This window comes from Lagopus leucura, unplaced genomic scaffold (assembly GCF_019238085.1).
Source record: "Lagopus leucura isolate 7727_CA_CO unplaced genomic scaffold, USGS_WTPT01 Super-Scaffold_100157, whole genome shotgun sequence".
In the NCBI taxonomy this organism is placed as follows: Eukaryota; Metazoa; Chordata; class Aves; order Galliformes; family Phasianidae; genus Lagopus; species Lagopus leucura.
This window is the reverse complement of record NW_024962334.1, coordinates 27,386,181-27,401,337: the sequence shown is the minus strand read 5'-3', so window position 1 is coordinate 27,401,337 and position 15,157 is coordinate 27,386,181. Positions and strand designations below refer to the sequence as shown.

General features: G+C 41.2%; 1 protein-coding gene across 1 annotated transcript; it reads right to left on the bottom strand.

The window, feature by feature from the left end:
- Positions 1-5,201: 5,201 nt before the first annotated feature.
- On the bottom strand, positions 5,202-14,809 carry PDK4 (pyruvate dehydrogenase kinase 4). Its single transcript, XM_042888418.1, has 11 exons — positions 14,561-14,809; positions 13,908-14,049; positions 12,868-12,939; positions 12,087-12,271; positions 11,552-11,641; positions 10,985-11,062; positions 10,330-10,406; positions 9,589-9,687; positions 9,185-9,295; positions 8,470-8,583; positions 5,202-7,736 (listed from the first exon to the last, which is right to left on the bottom strand). The coding sequence occupies exons 1-11, from the start codon at positions 14,715-14,717 to the stop codon at positions 7,605-7,607; spliced, it is 1,257 nt and encodes a 418-aa protein (XP_042744352.1). The 5' UTR covers positions 14,718-14,809; the 3' UTR covers positions 5,202-7,604.
- Positions 14,810-15,157: the final 348 nt, after the last annotated feature.

The window sequence follows — 15,157 nt, the reverse complement described above, 5'->3', positions numbered from 1 at the left end:
ATAGGGTGAGTGAAAATTAATTGCCACTACTGTTGTTCAACATTTACATTGGTTAGTGTGCTGATCACATTGTTACACTTTGTACTGACTGAAAATGAGAAAAAGGTTTAGTGTACGTTAGAATCATGTTACAAAGAACAGAGCTCATTATGGAAATCAAATCAGCAGAAGTTCCCAAACCAGATTAGAGGCAGAGTATTGATATTTTACCTATATTCTTACAAGTGAGAACAACTGAATAACTACTGCTGGAAAGTATTATCTTCTTAAAAAAGAAGTTTTATAAGTGAAAACAATACAACATACACAAATATACTTTGTTTATGCTAGAAATGTCTTAAGGAAAAAGAAAAAAAATTGCTGCATTAGCATAATTCAAAGAAACAGTAAAGCAAAATCAACAGCTCTGCCTGAATCTCCTGTCCTCATGAAATGAACTGACTGTCCCCTGACAGTTCATGCTGCTGAAGACAGAACTCTCATTTCCTGTAGCAGTGGATATGTTCATTCCTGGAAGGAAATAGGAGGATCTGTGGTTCTTCTCTGATCTGTTTGACTGCAGTGGTGTAGATTTAAAGTCAGGGCACATCCTCTCCCTTAGCATCAATACTACCAGGTGGAGAATATAATTCCATTGCAGAGCAAAGGAGAAGGCAACAAGAGGTCTTCAGAGAAGGATAAAAACATCTCTTTCAGTCAGCTCTGAATGCTAATCTCTGTAATATAATTTCTGCGGTCTGCCTGCAGCAGTTGGTGGTGATCCAGTGAATAGCTTTGCCATTTCTCCAGCAGCTTTAACGTGGGTGGCCACAAGAGATAAGTGCACAGGGTGCAGGCTGGCACCCAAGCAGCAGTGGGGAGCACAGGGGAAGAGGAAGGCAGGACCCCCAGGGCCCTGCAGGTGGAGTGATTTGGACCAGTGGTTGTTTCTGGGCAGCTCCACAAATGATACAAATTATGAGAACTTGAGTCTCCCCAGTCAGATTTTCAGACTGAAGCTTTCCTCATTGTGTACTTACGTAAAACCTGAAGTGAAGCTGATTAGAAACAAGGGAGAGCTGTCAAGTGAGTTCAGACGGTTTCATGTCAGCTCCTAACAAAGCACAAACGTCAACAAAAAAACACTAAGTTTTATGCCTGAGCAAACAGCTTCCTATGGTCTGTGAAGCAATGACACGTACCCATTAATATCCAGAGAGGCATAAACTACCTGAACGACCCCATCACAAAGGCTGAATTCCTCCAATAACACCCTCTGCAAGCAGGGGAGTGGCTGCAGGCCACCAATACGCTTTGCAGTGCATGTTATGGACTGAAAGGTGTGCTACCCCAACGGAGGGAAGGGCAAGGAACCCTGCCAAGTATTCTGCCCACGTACCAGATAGTTTGTTAAAAATCAACCAGAAGTGTCATGGATTGCAGTGCTTCTAGAAAACAGGGGACCACAGGCACAAGAATGAACACTCAGAAAGTGCATTCAGTGCGTCTAGTTTCTTGAAAGTCTTAATTATCAGCATAAATTACAGCTAACTCCTAATTTTCTGTGAAGTCATGACAGTTATCAAGTAATTGGGTGTCCCAGGCAGAGGCAGCATGGCTCCAGCAGGCTGCAGAATCTTGGGCAGAGCTCTCAGGTGCTCACATTGCAAAAGCCTTACTGCCTGCTGCTGTTTGTGAGGCACTGCAGCCAGACAAACCCCCAGCTGACACAGCTCTGCAGTGCTCCTGCTGGCATCTGCTGCAGAATAAATATTGTCTGGGATTTTCCATCATCCAGCAATGACAGTGGTGACGCTGTTTAGAACTCTGTGTATTTGCAGCCTCCCACAGCCATCCAGAATTAGCAGGGCAGTTTGACTCATTTACCTAAACAGATACATTCGCTGATACTTAAGAAAGCCAAGAGCATCCATACAAGGTATTTGCATGGGCCTGGCAGAGTTGACAAAGGATCTGGGACAGACTTCTCTTCTTCTAGAGCAACAGATGGGAGACAAGTGGATTGCACCAAATCTTGCATGGCACTGGTCTCTATTTTCAGGCAAATAAATGGGCTGGGAGTTAGCTCACAGCTGAAGCCATCTGAGAATAGGTGCCTGCGTATGCCCTGGGCACCAAGGATCCCATCACAGTTAATTGAGTTGTCTGAAGATGAGAGAATTATTCAGCTGGCTAATAGGTGTCTGCTCCAGGATAAGCTTTCTGAGGTCCTCGGGAAATATCAGCTCTGGTCACAGAATGGGAGCTTAGTTAGTCAGCTCCCACATATGTACATGCATACTTATGTAGGGCTGTGATAACACACTGTACTTGGTGTGCTTCTTCTGCCAAAGCTCTTGACTTTCAGGTCCTGTCAACTAAGGTAATACAGTACAGAAGGCTCAACTTGTAAACAAAAGGGGCTCAGAGCATCTCCTACATGAAGAAAGGCTGAGAGATCCAGGACAGTTCAACTTGGATGAGAGAAGACTGAGGGGTTGATCTCATCATTGTTTGTTAAGTATGTAAAGTGCAGGAGTCAAGTAGATGGGGCCAGACTTTTTTCAGTGGTGCCCAGCAACAGAACAAGGGACAATGGACAAAATCCTGAAAGACAGAAAGTTACTACAATCAAGAGGAAGAACTTTTCTACTGTTCAGAGTGACAGGGCACTGGCACAGGCTGCCCAGATGTTGTGGAGTCTCTTTCTCCAGAGATATTCAAGCTGTCTGGACACTTCCCTGCATAACTTACAAAGGGAACTTATGCAGGGAACCTGCTTTAGCAGGGGGTTGGAATAGTTGATCCCTAGAGGTCCCTGCAATCCAAAACTGCAGTCCCTCTCAGCTCCATGAGGATGCACTGCAGCCTGCAATGGTGGTTACTCCTCTTGCTGTATTTCAGAGTCACACGTTTGTCTGGGTTTTCAATGACATGACTCCCACAGGGCAGTGGGAGGTTCATTATTTGGGATGCTACTTCTCACACATGAAGTAGAGGAGGGATGTGTAAACCTGTGCTAATTCTGCATGGGGCAATTCACTGCACCTTGATTAGTTGTTTATTCTTAAGGAATATAGAGAAGATGGGGTGAGGAGTAGCTTTGATAACTTATGCATATTTTTGTACTGGTATAAAAAAATGACATGAAGAAGCTTGAGAATATTCCAAAGACAGGACTGTGTTCCAGCCTTTTGTTGTGCCATCTGATGTTTGAGATGGCAAAAAAGAATTCAGACTCCCTGCAAGCATTTTCTGCCCTTCCTTCCCATAAGGTGAATGGAGAGATGTCCACCAGGATGCCCTGTTCTCTCTGTTGCATGAGAGGAGGGAGGAGCAGCATCTGGCCAGGCGCTACATGATGTCATTCTGTCCTGAACATGCGTGCTAGCACAGCCACACACAACACCACTTTTTTCCTGTAATACAGCATTGGGATACAGGAATTTGAGTTGTGTTGCCAACTTCTAGGAAGGGCAAAATCAGACATCAACGGAAAAGTCCCTTCCACTTTGCACTGCAATGACTCTCCAGTGCCTCCACCAATTAGCTGAGCCAAGAAATGACAAATGCCAGTCTCTACATTCTGTTTACCAAAAAGGACTTAATGGCAGAGAGTTATTGGGGTAATAACCTGATTACTCAGATCATCAGCACCACTACATGGAGACAAAGTTGTTTTTTGAGTCTGGTAGCTCTCCTTATCAAAGCTATCGAGGCCTATTTCATAATAAAGCTATGGAAGGGACATTACCACACACTGAGGGCAAAGTCTGGTGTATTTGAGAGCTTGGTGAAGTGATAGGAAAGAGATGATAATGAACAACACCTTATCAGGCAACAGAGAAATTAAATTGGAGGAGTGCCCAAGGCACTAGCAACAGAATCAGTGTTAAGCATTTTATCTAACAACCTGGAATAGAAAACACTGGATGTTTTGATGTTGTTTCTGTTGACTTCAGGAACCTTTGTGATGTCCAGAGCAAGGGTAAAAGGCTAGGAAGCGCAACATCTGCTTATCTTGTGTGAAACCAGAATGTAATTCAGCCATGACTAAACTTACTGATTTCATTGCACCTCTGACATGCTGAAAGCAAGCCAATCACAGTACCTCCAAGGCTTGCTGAGTCAGGAGTTGGGTGCATGGCCACTTGCATTCAACAAGCTTATGTGCAGGAAGGAAAAAACTTCCGACTACTGGAGCCTTCTGGACAACAGAACTGGGGGTAAAGCAAGTTGCCTGAGAACAGCATGAGGGAGATCATGCATTACCTGCTAGGGCCACATGCTTGCCAGGCTTGTTGCAGGCTGCCCACAGCTGCAGCTTGCCCAGCTCACAGCTGCACAGCACACACCCTAAGGGTTAGGCCATCTTACTGAAACTCAGGCAAAGGCTGTATATTGCTGGGAAAACACAGGTCAGTGAAAGGACCAGGACTGCATAGGACTGTATTATTGCAGCAGACTGCTTTGACCAATAGCCATAGTTCCATTTTAAAGCAGCCCTTAAAACCCAGTTGTCCTATTGTTCCCGAGCTATACAACGTATGTTTCATGCAAGGAAGGAGACAGTCACCTAGATTTCCAGTGGGAAGCCTTTACATAAGTGCAGTTTTTAGGAACCTTCATTTGGCAGTGAAATAGTTTGATTTTCCCACACAATTGCTGCACAGCAACAGTGTTGGGAATGGCAGACAAGAATCTTGTCACTTACCCATTTGGCTTCTGAAACCACTCATTTTGAGACTGTCACTGATTCATCTTATGCAAGTTGTTTGTTTCTTATTTTCTCCTCTATTAAGACTTCAAGATTACTTGCATACCTTATTCTGGAGCTAGGAGTCTGCAGAGGCAGGATGCATTTTTTGTAGGCAAGATGTTAGTAATTAAGACTGTAATAACTGATTACAAAAAGAAAATCACATCAGATGAGACAAGGAGTGGATCAGGAGTTAAAAATCAAATCCAAATAAATTGAAACAGATCAATATGATCACATTGAAAAGAATTCCTTAAGCAAGCAAATATGGTACACAATGACTTATGTGCCAGCAAACAAGAGGAAGTTTTCATGGTAACAAAATTGAAGCTTAAACAGCTGTTTTAACTGCAGATTTCTTTACAACCTTAAGCTACATTACATACAGCATGTCTGATGTCTTTTGAAACTTCACATTGGTCTACACTTGCAGTGTACTTAACAGAAATAAAGATAGTAGACAATCATTAGAAAGATTTTATTACAAAATTATTTCAGTATCAACAAACACGTAAAAGGCTTAAAACTACAGCTCTATTTCCAGAAATACAAATTCAGTAAAGGCTGAAAGAGACAGCATTTTATTTAGGCAGATAGCCCTTAACAAGTTTTTAATACTAAAGGAGGCTCCATAAGGTTTCCTAAAGTGCTACACACATCTGTCTTCATTGTATGTTCTGCATATACAACTTTGAGATTACACTTATCCAAAAAGCCCCTATTTGCAAGCACTATTACAGACATTCATTTACAGCACTCACATGCTTCAGATGCTTTTAAAAACAGACATTACAACTTCAAGCTGCAGTAGCTGAAGCTGTGTTACAAATCTACAGTCTATCACAACATCATAAATCACAGTCAAGCATAACTGAGTGCAAAGAGGTATTGTGTTTACTTAATAACTATCTAGGCATATTTTTGTGACCTTATATTCAATACAAGGTCAGAGTATTCAAGTACATTATGGCAGTGAAAGCAGTTTTTTCACATCTGTATTTTCTAGACAAAGATATTTCAGTTTTGTTATCCATTTCATTCACTGAGTGAGTGAAAATACTCCTGAAATGGTGACCTTTGGTGATCACAGCTTATTCACTGGGGTAAGAGTTGCTTCAATGCAGTATTTAAGTCAATATGCTCAGTAATTATCACCATTACTTCTAAACTTCCTATTTGAAATAAATGAACAGAATACTAGTTTATTTTCCACTGAGAAATCTACCCCCAAAAAGCTTTTAGAACACAAAAGGTAGATCTAGCTTTCTCTTACTGCTACTTAAAAAGCATTTGCTATTCACAGTAGACTGTGGAGTAGATTTCTGCCCAACAAATGCAAATCTGCTTTAGAAAACTGTCACATCACTGAGCAGGATGCTTTAAATACTGTATTTGCAACTTCCTTCCAAGAAGGATTTACACTTAGGATATTGATGCTAGTTAGCCAATAACAATTCAAGTAACATTACACAGCCCTAGTGAAGCTTGTTGACTGTCCAGCTGAGCAATTTGTTACTTTGAGTAAATTCCATTACTTTACTTACGAGGAGGGGAAAAATCCACAGGGATGGGAAAGGTAGCAGCTTACTAAGAATGGACCATTTTCTCAACAGCTCTCTCCCACTGGCACTCCTCCTGTGGCAACTCCCCTTTTGTTGTTCATAAAAACCATCATAAAAAGTTATCAGTGCTGTTGATATTTTCAGTCTCTTTTCCTAAGACCTTTCCACTACAAAGGACAGTGCTTAGAACAACATTCTACTCCAACGCCACTCTTCCTAAAAACCTAACAGATTTCAGCATCCATCACAGCTCTCAAGGTGTCAAATCCCTGTATACTTTAGACAGCGTGGTCCAATACATAGTTGACAAAGATGGCAGTAGACAAATTTTGGTTTAGTGCACTGAACCCACTGGTTATCTTACAGACTGACAAAAAAGAATCACAGGATAACATTTTAAACACGCTGTTTCCCATGTCATGCCCATATAACAAAGCATCATCGAAACCTTTCATTTCAACTTGCACATCTGACTTCAGTTCCTGGAAAATCCTAACTAACTTCGCACATACTTTCATGAGCACTGAGATACAGGCAAGATGTAAGTTGGCCTCATAGCTGTTGATATCAAGTTGCTTCATTAAAATCTCTCTTCTTAGTTACCTTATGCACAGGAGCCTTGCTTCACTAGCTTTTCCATCAACAGCTTGAAGAAACACAAAATGAAGTGTAACTCAGAGCAAGGCATCACTTAATGATTACTGGAAAATCGGGTTGCTTCTTTTGTTAAGACAGGACTTCCTTACAAGTGGAAAAAAACACTTCTTTCTTACCAGGGCTCCCTCCCTCTTTTCCAGTCAGGGTCTATTTGGATGATGTTTATAACATGGCAGTCTTACAGCAAGGTGAAAGAATATTTTCCAGATGTTCTAAATGCAGCTTTTAATACAGGTACTTCTATCTACCTGAGGATTTCTGTAAAATGAGCTGCTGATATCTACTCTAGGAGAAAAATATATACCAGCTTAACTGATGTATTTATCAGTATCAAAATTCAAGCATTAGACAGGACTCAAATTGCACACCTCCACCACAAAGTCTTTGATCATAACAAAAATAGCCTGAGTTTCCTCTATACACATATCCCTTCTTTAAAGACATATGCACTTCTATTTTCTTCAGCCTGAAGTTCACAGCAAGATTTTGCATTTAATGTATACAGCCTAGGCTATAACATCTTTAGCTTCCTCTTCTGCCAGTCCTGCAACAGAAGAATTTGCCTGTTTGGAGGTAGATGAGTACTTCCAAACACTACTCTAATAAGCCAGCTTGATCCCCTTGGATGCCTTTATAGCCACTTCCCTTCAGAGAGCTGCGGTCTGCTTTGGGCCTTTACTTGGGATGCACCAGTCATCTGCCTCTGAAGTTGCTTGGTAATGTTTGGAAGCAGATTTGTTAAAAACTGGAAGTTTTTCTACTGATTCTGTTGATAGGGCCTAAAAAGAAATAGAAATTACACTGAGAATATTCATGCAGTATACATCAAGGATTGATAAAGTGACACTACAAAATAAGTTTACACAAACATTTCTGTAACAGTTGCAACAGTTAACCCACTCCAGTACCTAAGTTCACAATCTAAGCTTTGCAGGACAAATGCATAACATCAGATCATGTTTATGCATTTGTACAGCCCTAAAAAGGTATTCTGTAGCCTGTTTTCAAAAAAAACCCTGAAGGCACCAGAAAAGAAATACACAGAATTACAGAGAAACTTCAAGATGTGATCTTTTCCTACCTATGTATTCTGCAGCTAAGGGCTTATTCAGACTCTTTCATGATTAGTTTACATAGACTTTGTCTAGAGTTAAGAACGAACAGTGACAGAAACAGTATCTGCTACTCACATCTCATTTCCATTACTTCATTTTACCTTTGTACTTCCTATTCTATAAACCAGAAGACACCAAATCTATCTAACATAAGAATCTCTGAATTTCATTCCAAGCTCTCATCAGTAGAGACTCAAGATACAGCCAAGTATCTTGAACAACAAAAAGAAAGCAACAGCTTGTTTAAACATACTGGCATTTCTTTAAAAAAAAAAAAAAAAGTTTTCCTGCTCAGAGAATTAATTTACCTTTAATATGATATTGAAGTAGTCACTTTACTGCATTAACAGTAGTTATCAGTGTTTATTTAGTTTTTACACAAAAACGTAAAACGTACCTTCAAGTAGATAATAGCATCTGTTCCATAGCCACATATGGAGTAAAGATTCAAGTCTCCTTGGAAGTATCTGGCATATAGACGGGAAATTGGCAAGCCATATCCAAAGCCAGCCTAAAGAGTACAGTACAGAAATGAATTGTGTTAGCTCTTATGACTTAGAAATAAATAGCCAGAAAATTTTCAGAAACTCTAGACTTCAGAAGTCATTTGTACTTTCTCTTATTAGAAGATATCTCTAATCAGTTTCATATAAAAATTGAATACTTAAAAAAAACCTCCATCACGGAGGGAAAACATAGATCTACTCAAGTCTTACTTCCATGCATTACGCTTCTGTGTTTTCCTTGTCCAGTTTTCACTAGTACAGCTTGATTAGTGTAAGTTTTTTACTAGTGGATATCTAAATGTATCCCATTGTGCTCGCCTCTGTAAAGGCAGCACTTCTAGTAAGTTTGATGACTGAATGGGAGTGACAATTAATTACTGTCATTGGAGTAGAAGAAAAATCAGATTAGGTTGGAATATTTGTCTCTGTTTATACCTTTAAAGGCACATTCATTGAGCTAGATATTAAATTTCATAGAATGATAGTTCTTATCTATGAGGCTCAATCTTTGCATACCCTACAAAGCAGCAGGGTAGACATAACATTCATTATTTATTATTAATCTGCCCAATACTTATGGCAACTTCAGCATTGAAATCATCTTACAAGAGGAGTTTGTCGACCATCATCCGTCCTTGGTGTTGGTGCTGTGGAATACATGTAGCTAAACAGCTGCTCAATTTTCCTTACTGGAACACCACCTCCTCTGTCAGAGATCTGATTTAAAGAAAAATAAAGTTAACTAGGATCATGCACTAAACCCAGTATTTAAAGTACTGGTATTTAACAAATCCAACAATAATAAATGCTATTTGTTTCACAGAATATTACTTTTCAGTAATACTTTCAATTAGATAATTGCTCTAGATGTATGCTATCAACAGAAAGCTCATACGTATTATCTTTCATCTGTTGTCACAGAACTTGTGGAAGTTCTAATGGAATTTGCTGCAGCACATGCAATCATAAGGATTATGTTAAGGCCATATAGTAGATGGCCAATGAGATACCTTAATGGCCAGGTCTTCTTGTCCTAGAACAACTGTTACTTCAACTGGAGGGAGGGAAGGACTGTTCTCTTGAAATTCAACTGTTGCCCTCATTGAATTCTATGGAAATGAAGGTTGCCATTATCAGTGTTGAATCTATGCATTAAAATCAAATTAATATTTCTGCTATGTCACAGAAGTTAAGCACAGTTACCACCAATTACTACCAGCTTTGAGAAACACTTTGCAACTTACGTAACATAAAGAGAGCAGGAGCTTTCACATGTAAGAACACCTCTACGTTTTAAAAGATTACTTTTTTTGAAAGATGTGTTTTTCACCAATATCTAGCCAGGCAAATCTAAGTAAAATAAACTCACACCCTTTGGAGTCAGTATGCTTGTGGGGGGAAAACTGAGTTCAGTAGTCACTATAGACTGCCAGAACTCAGCATTCCATATTGGCAGGACATCAGTTCAGCCCTATTTACTACTTGAAGATGCATTACTTAACCCAGAGCAAAACTGCTCTATGGTTGTCACAACCCCATGTACCACTTACTCCCTCTCTACCATATCCTGTCCCACTTGCTACCACCATGTGAAAGTGTCCAAATATTTTCCTAGAAACTGCCACACACAGTAAGTTTTTATAAATCCCACTGTTGCATGCAAAAAACTCTACTTCATTCAAGTCTAGCCAGAAAATAATGAAACTTCCACTCAGAAAAACAGAAGAAAGAAGCAACATATACTGACATACCTTAAAGAGCTCAAAAAGCATGTGAAAAAGATGAGATGGAACATAGACAATGTTAATTGGCTCTCCTGGAAGTTTTCCTAGAAGAAGAGAAAGACAAGTAAGACTTATGAGGGGGACAGTTCTGTTTGTCTTTGGTACTGCATCCAAATTTTACAATAAGCAAGTTATTCACTAAAACAAACAAGAAAATATTTAAATTCTGAGTGTTTCCTCACAACTGAACAATTTTGTTCAGGTAATAATTATCACCAGCTTACTAATTATTAATTCCATTCTACACACAAAGTATTTCAGAGGTTGACACATGCTCAAGATCCCACATTTGCAGCTTAGACTAGAACATGTGTTCTTCAGTCAGTAGACAGACTTCTTCCACCCAGATACAGAGCTCCTCTCAGCAACTTATTTTATTTTTAAGTACAAACTAGGCTTGTACTCAAGTCTGTAAATATAGCCTCAGGAAATCTCACGTTTAAGATGCAGTGACATCTGACACGGGAGCTTAAGTGAGGTGATTGTAACGAAGTGCAGAAGAAATACCACAAGACAGGTCAAATGATCTGTACCACCATGGCTATAGAAATGAGAGCCTTTTGATTCATTAAAGGCATCGACTTAGCTACAATAAAAAGTAAGACATAAGCCCTCTTCTTACCGTTTACTTGATTAAGCTTCAGTTCTGGAGATGTTAAATAGTACTGGTCACATAGCATCTTGGAGCTTTGAAAAGCATCTGAAATATTTATTTAAATAAAGCAAGTGAAATGGAGCATTACATATTGTAGAACATTCTAATGCATGGCAACATACAACATTTAACTGTGATAGCTGCTAAGGTGATACAGACTATAAATCTTTGCTTTACAGGGCATGATAATGCATCCACTGTGTGCACTAAAAGTGAGACTAAACAGGACATCACAGCAGCACAGGCAAGTTTTCAGCACAATTTGGTGATGCATCTGGTGTATTATATACGATTAGGTAGTGCTGATTCCAACACTACAGATGATTTTCACTCCTATCACATCTGACAATTGCTAGGCCTGCTACTTCTTTTTTTAACTGCTAATTTGTATATTATATCCTATAAAAACTCATGCTTCGATAGACTGTTTTCAGCTATTTCAACAAAAAACTCAACATCTTACGCTACACACACTGCCTATCCAAAGTATCTGCAACCAAATGCTGATCATGTTAAAGACATCAGAACACTTACCATTCACTACCTCAACAACATCACAGCAAGGATCAATACTTCCAATGTGCCTCGGGTGACCTGATCTGGATTTATCATCAAAAAGAAGGGCTGTTTTGGATGAAAACAAATACTGTACTTAATCACACTTGCTATACTACAAAACAATTTCATATTGAGTATAATCTCAGTAGACAATCATATCAGTACTGTTTATGCCCTTTTTAGATTTAGAAAGGCAATCTACTGGCAGATTTATGTGCAGTTCAAGATGTAAAGGCTTTTAAAATGCAAAAAAAGCACCTCATCTTCCACAAGAGACTTTACTTTCTAGACTACAGACTAGTTGTAAGTTCTCCCATTACTTTAAGTCAGGCAGTCTAACTTTCCAGTGTCTCACAGAGTCATCTGAAACGGATCTCTCTCTGACAGCTCTGAGCTGTGCTTACATTCAGTTGTTTTTCATTTGGTTGAAGACAGGAGTTGGAACTAGAGGATCTTTAAGGTCCCTCCATGATTCTCTAAAGCCTTTCCACAGATAAGAACTTCTACTTACTGTGTTGGTTCATCAACATCCGGGTGGAAATGCGGCTCATGTAAAAACGATCCAAGAAGTACTGAATGTTTTGATTGGTGACAGGATCTACTTTAAACATATCTTTGTATTCAATTACTCCTTGTGCCATTGTAGAGACTACATCGTGATGTCTGTTTCGAACTCTAATTAACGTATCTATAAATCTAGATCAAAAAAGTTTTATTAGAACATCACTCTAAGACTACATGAAAGCAAGTATAAAGTTATTACCCAATCCAGCAGCACAGATAACTGGAAGAGTCTTAATATGGTTTCTTATTCCATTCTTTTTAAAATTAATTCCTCACTGACTTAGAATTCTGAGTTTGATATTTTAATATAATCTGCATAATCATTATCCACTTCAAATTTGTGGCATTTTTACTCATTCATAACAGTTTGCATAGAGGGGAATGCAGTTTGCATGAAGGGTTAAGAGACCCCTAGCTGAAATCATAGAAGGAAGCTGGGATTTGACACGAGATAATTTTCATTGATCTTTATGTCGTCACAGTTTGAGGGGCAGTGTGCCCAGAAACAAAGCTACGTAAGATCTTTTGAGAAGTATTGCTTAACTTAATCAGATACTTCTACCAATTTGCTCTGCGCTCAGCACTTCATACTAGATTATCAACTTCATCTCAGGACAATGGTCATTCTGAAGTGACTACATTGTAAGAAATTCAATGTATGTTCAGAAGGTCCAAAAAAAAAAAAAAAAAAAAAAAACCAAAAAAAAAAAAAAACACTGAAAGCTTACTCAGATAAGACTTTTTGGTCATCTGGGCTTTTCTGATGGAACTCAACCAGCTCCATTAGACTTTGGATGTACCTATTGAAAACACAGAAGAAACATGTTATCAGTTGATTTTTATTAGTATGAACAAGATGATCAGTGTCTTGTTATAGTCATAACTCTTAACATGTTAGTTAGAAATCCAAAAGTATCTCCAGAACAAAGCTCCACTTAAGTACAGGAACACAGACAGTCACTTCTGCCTGAATCCTAGACGTCACACAAGCCTTCTTGCGTTTGCCACCCAGAAAGAAATTTAAAACATCACCACAATAACATGTCAGTGTTATTCTCTTATAATTCAAGATGGTAAGACAGGCATTTCAAAATAAGATCATCATTAGGAAAATACCTGAGCAAAAGTTTTTCCAGGTCTGATCAGCTTTGACAGAAACTAAGTACTTGATCCTCTTTGCTAATGGCATCTGACAGCCTTGACGCATATTGCCAAGGCACAACCGTAGCTTATTAGATTAAGAACAGTTTCTGGATCTTACTTTACTACTTTTGCTCTTTATGCAAGTGCTGCAATTGTGCCAGTAGAACAAGGTTAATTCTGATCTAATCACTGCCCTACAGAGTGGATGTTAACTGAATGATAAACACCTCACAGGTCAAGGCAATTTGCTACAGAATGGAAGTCCTGTTAGCAATCCCATCAGTGAGGGACCCAAACAAGCATACAGCCTGATCTTCCAGTTCCATATGCTCTGCTCTGTTTTCACATGGCATCCAGACTCACTCTCTTCTTGCTTGCTAAGAAGTAGAAGCAAGTTTCCCTTGCTACATCAAGTTGTTAGCTGAAGAGACGCTTTTTTTTTTTTAGTTTAACTTTTGCATGCTAGTCAAGGACAAGGTAAAACAGCTTGCAGTTCAGCTTTGATGAATAAACTGCATTCCTTCTGTATTTTATTACTGTCTTCCATTACTCAAACACATCCATGACAACTGAGCTGTTGAAGCCGTGTTCTTTTGCAGGCTCAGTCCAGGCCATTTTCACTTACCAGCTTTTCACTAACCGCACTGATGGGGTGCTTAGCAATTTATCAGGAAGGAGCTCAATCTCTCTCAGTATGTTCGCAAACCTCACGGGGAGCTCTTGTCGCAAGAACGCAAAGGAAGTCCTTTCACATCCATTAGTCGAGCCTATGAAACAAATCCAGGAAAAGCACGTTGGAACTATTTTTCTCCAATATACAAGTACAAACTGCCACCTTTCCCCAGACTTCAGGATCACACTGACTGCAAAGGCGCACGTGATCAGTGGCCAGTTCTCCTATGTGCACACTGCTGCATTTATGTGACAGTAAGACATAGCCCGCTCCATACTTGTGCATTTCCTATTTTGAAGGAGGGAAACGGTGACTCTGTAATCCTCTTGAAGCAGCTCTCCAGCCTTCGTAAACAATTCGGTCTGACCGTGCCACGTGAGCAGCACAGCTCACGCTGCCAGCTCCGTAATCGGATCCGGGTACAGCCTGTTCGCTCCCTCGGAACAAGCCTAATGACTCCTCCTTAATAACGTGCGCCGCGGAACGCGAAAACATCCATCAGCCCATTAACTGCTGCCTCCCACACCCCATTAACACCCCCAAATAGAGCCGCAGCCCCCCACCGCCCCAAGACCCGGGCTGACCGCCGGCCCCGGTGCTCTCACCGAAGTCCAGCAGCTGCTTGATGGAGAGCGGGGAGGGGGAGAAGCGGGAGAACTGCTCCACCTCCCGCGGCAAGCGGCTGCTGCGGACGCTGCCGGCCCCGGCCCCAGACCCGGCCAGGGGGACAGCGGTACGCAGGGCGATGCGGGCGGCCTTCATGGCTGCAGAGGTGGCGATCGGGGATGCTCGGTCGGTCGGCGATGCGCCAGTTACCAACGGGGTTCTCGCTGCCCCTCCGCCTGTGGGAGCACCTTCACGTGCCGCCTCTATTTACACCCGCGGGGGGCGGCGCTCCGCAGGCCCCGCCCCGCCCCGCCGACGGAACGTTCCTCTCCAAGGAGCTCGTGACGGCCCCCCTTGCTCTCGTTGTACGTCCCGTCCCGTTCGCGGTGGCGCGTCGCCAGCCTCGCGGGGAAGTGACGGTGCCACCGGCTGCCCCGCGCCCTGGCGCCGCGCCGTGCCCGCTGACCTTGGTGGCAGGGCAATGTCAGCCCCGTGCGGCCTCGCTGAGGCCCGAGAGCTCCGCGCTGCCCGTTGCCCGCTCGGGGCGGCCCGTCGCGCCACCGTGGCCGCTGAGGGGCTGCGAAGCGTCCCCTGCC

Coding starts and splice junctions, on each gene's coding strand:
- PDK4 (XM_042888418.1), bottom strand. CDS start 14,717: ATGAAGGCCGCCCGCATCGCCCTGCGTACCGCTGTCCCCCTGGCCGGG. Junction 9,296..9,588: donor AAGAAGACCTGGCCATTAAG/GTATCTCATTGG, acceptor TCTTTAAATCAG/ATCTCTGACAGAGGAGGTGG. Junction 7,737..8,469: donor ATGCTATTATCTACTTGAAG/GTACGTTTTACG, acceptor ATTTCTTTTTAG/GCCCTATCAACAGAATCAGT.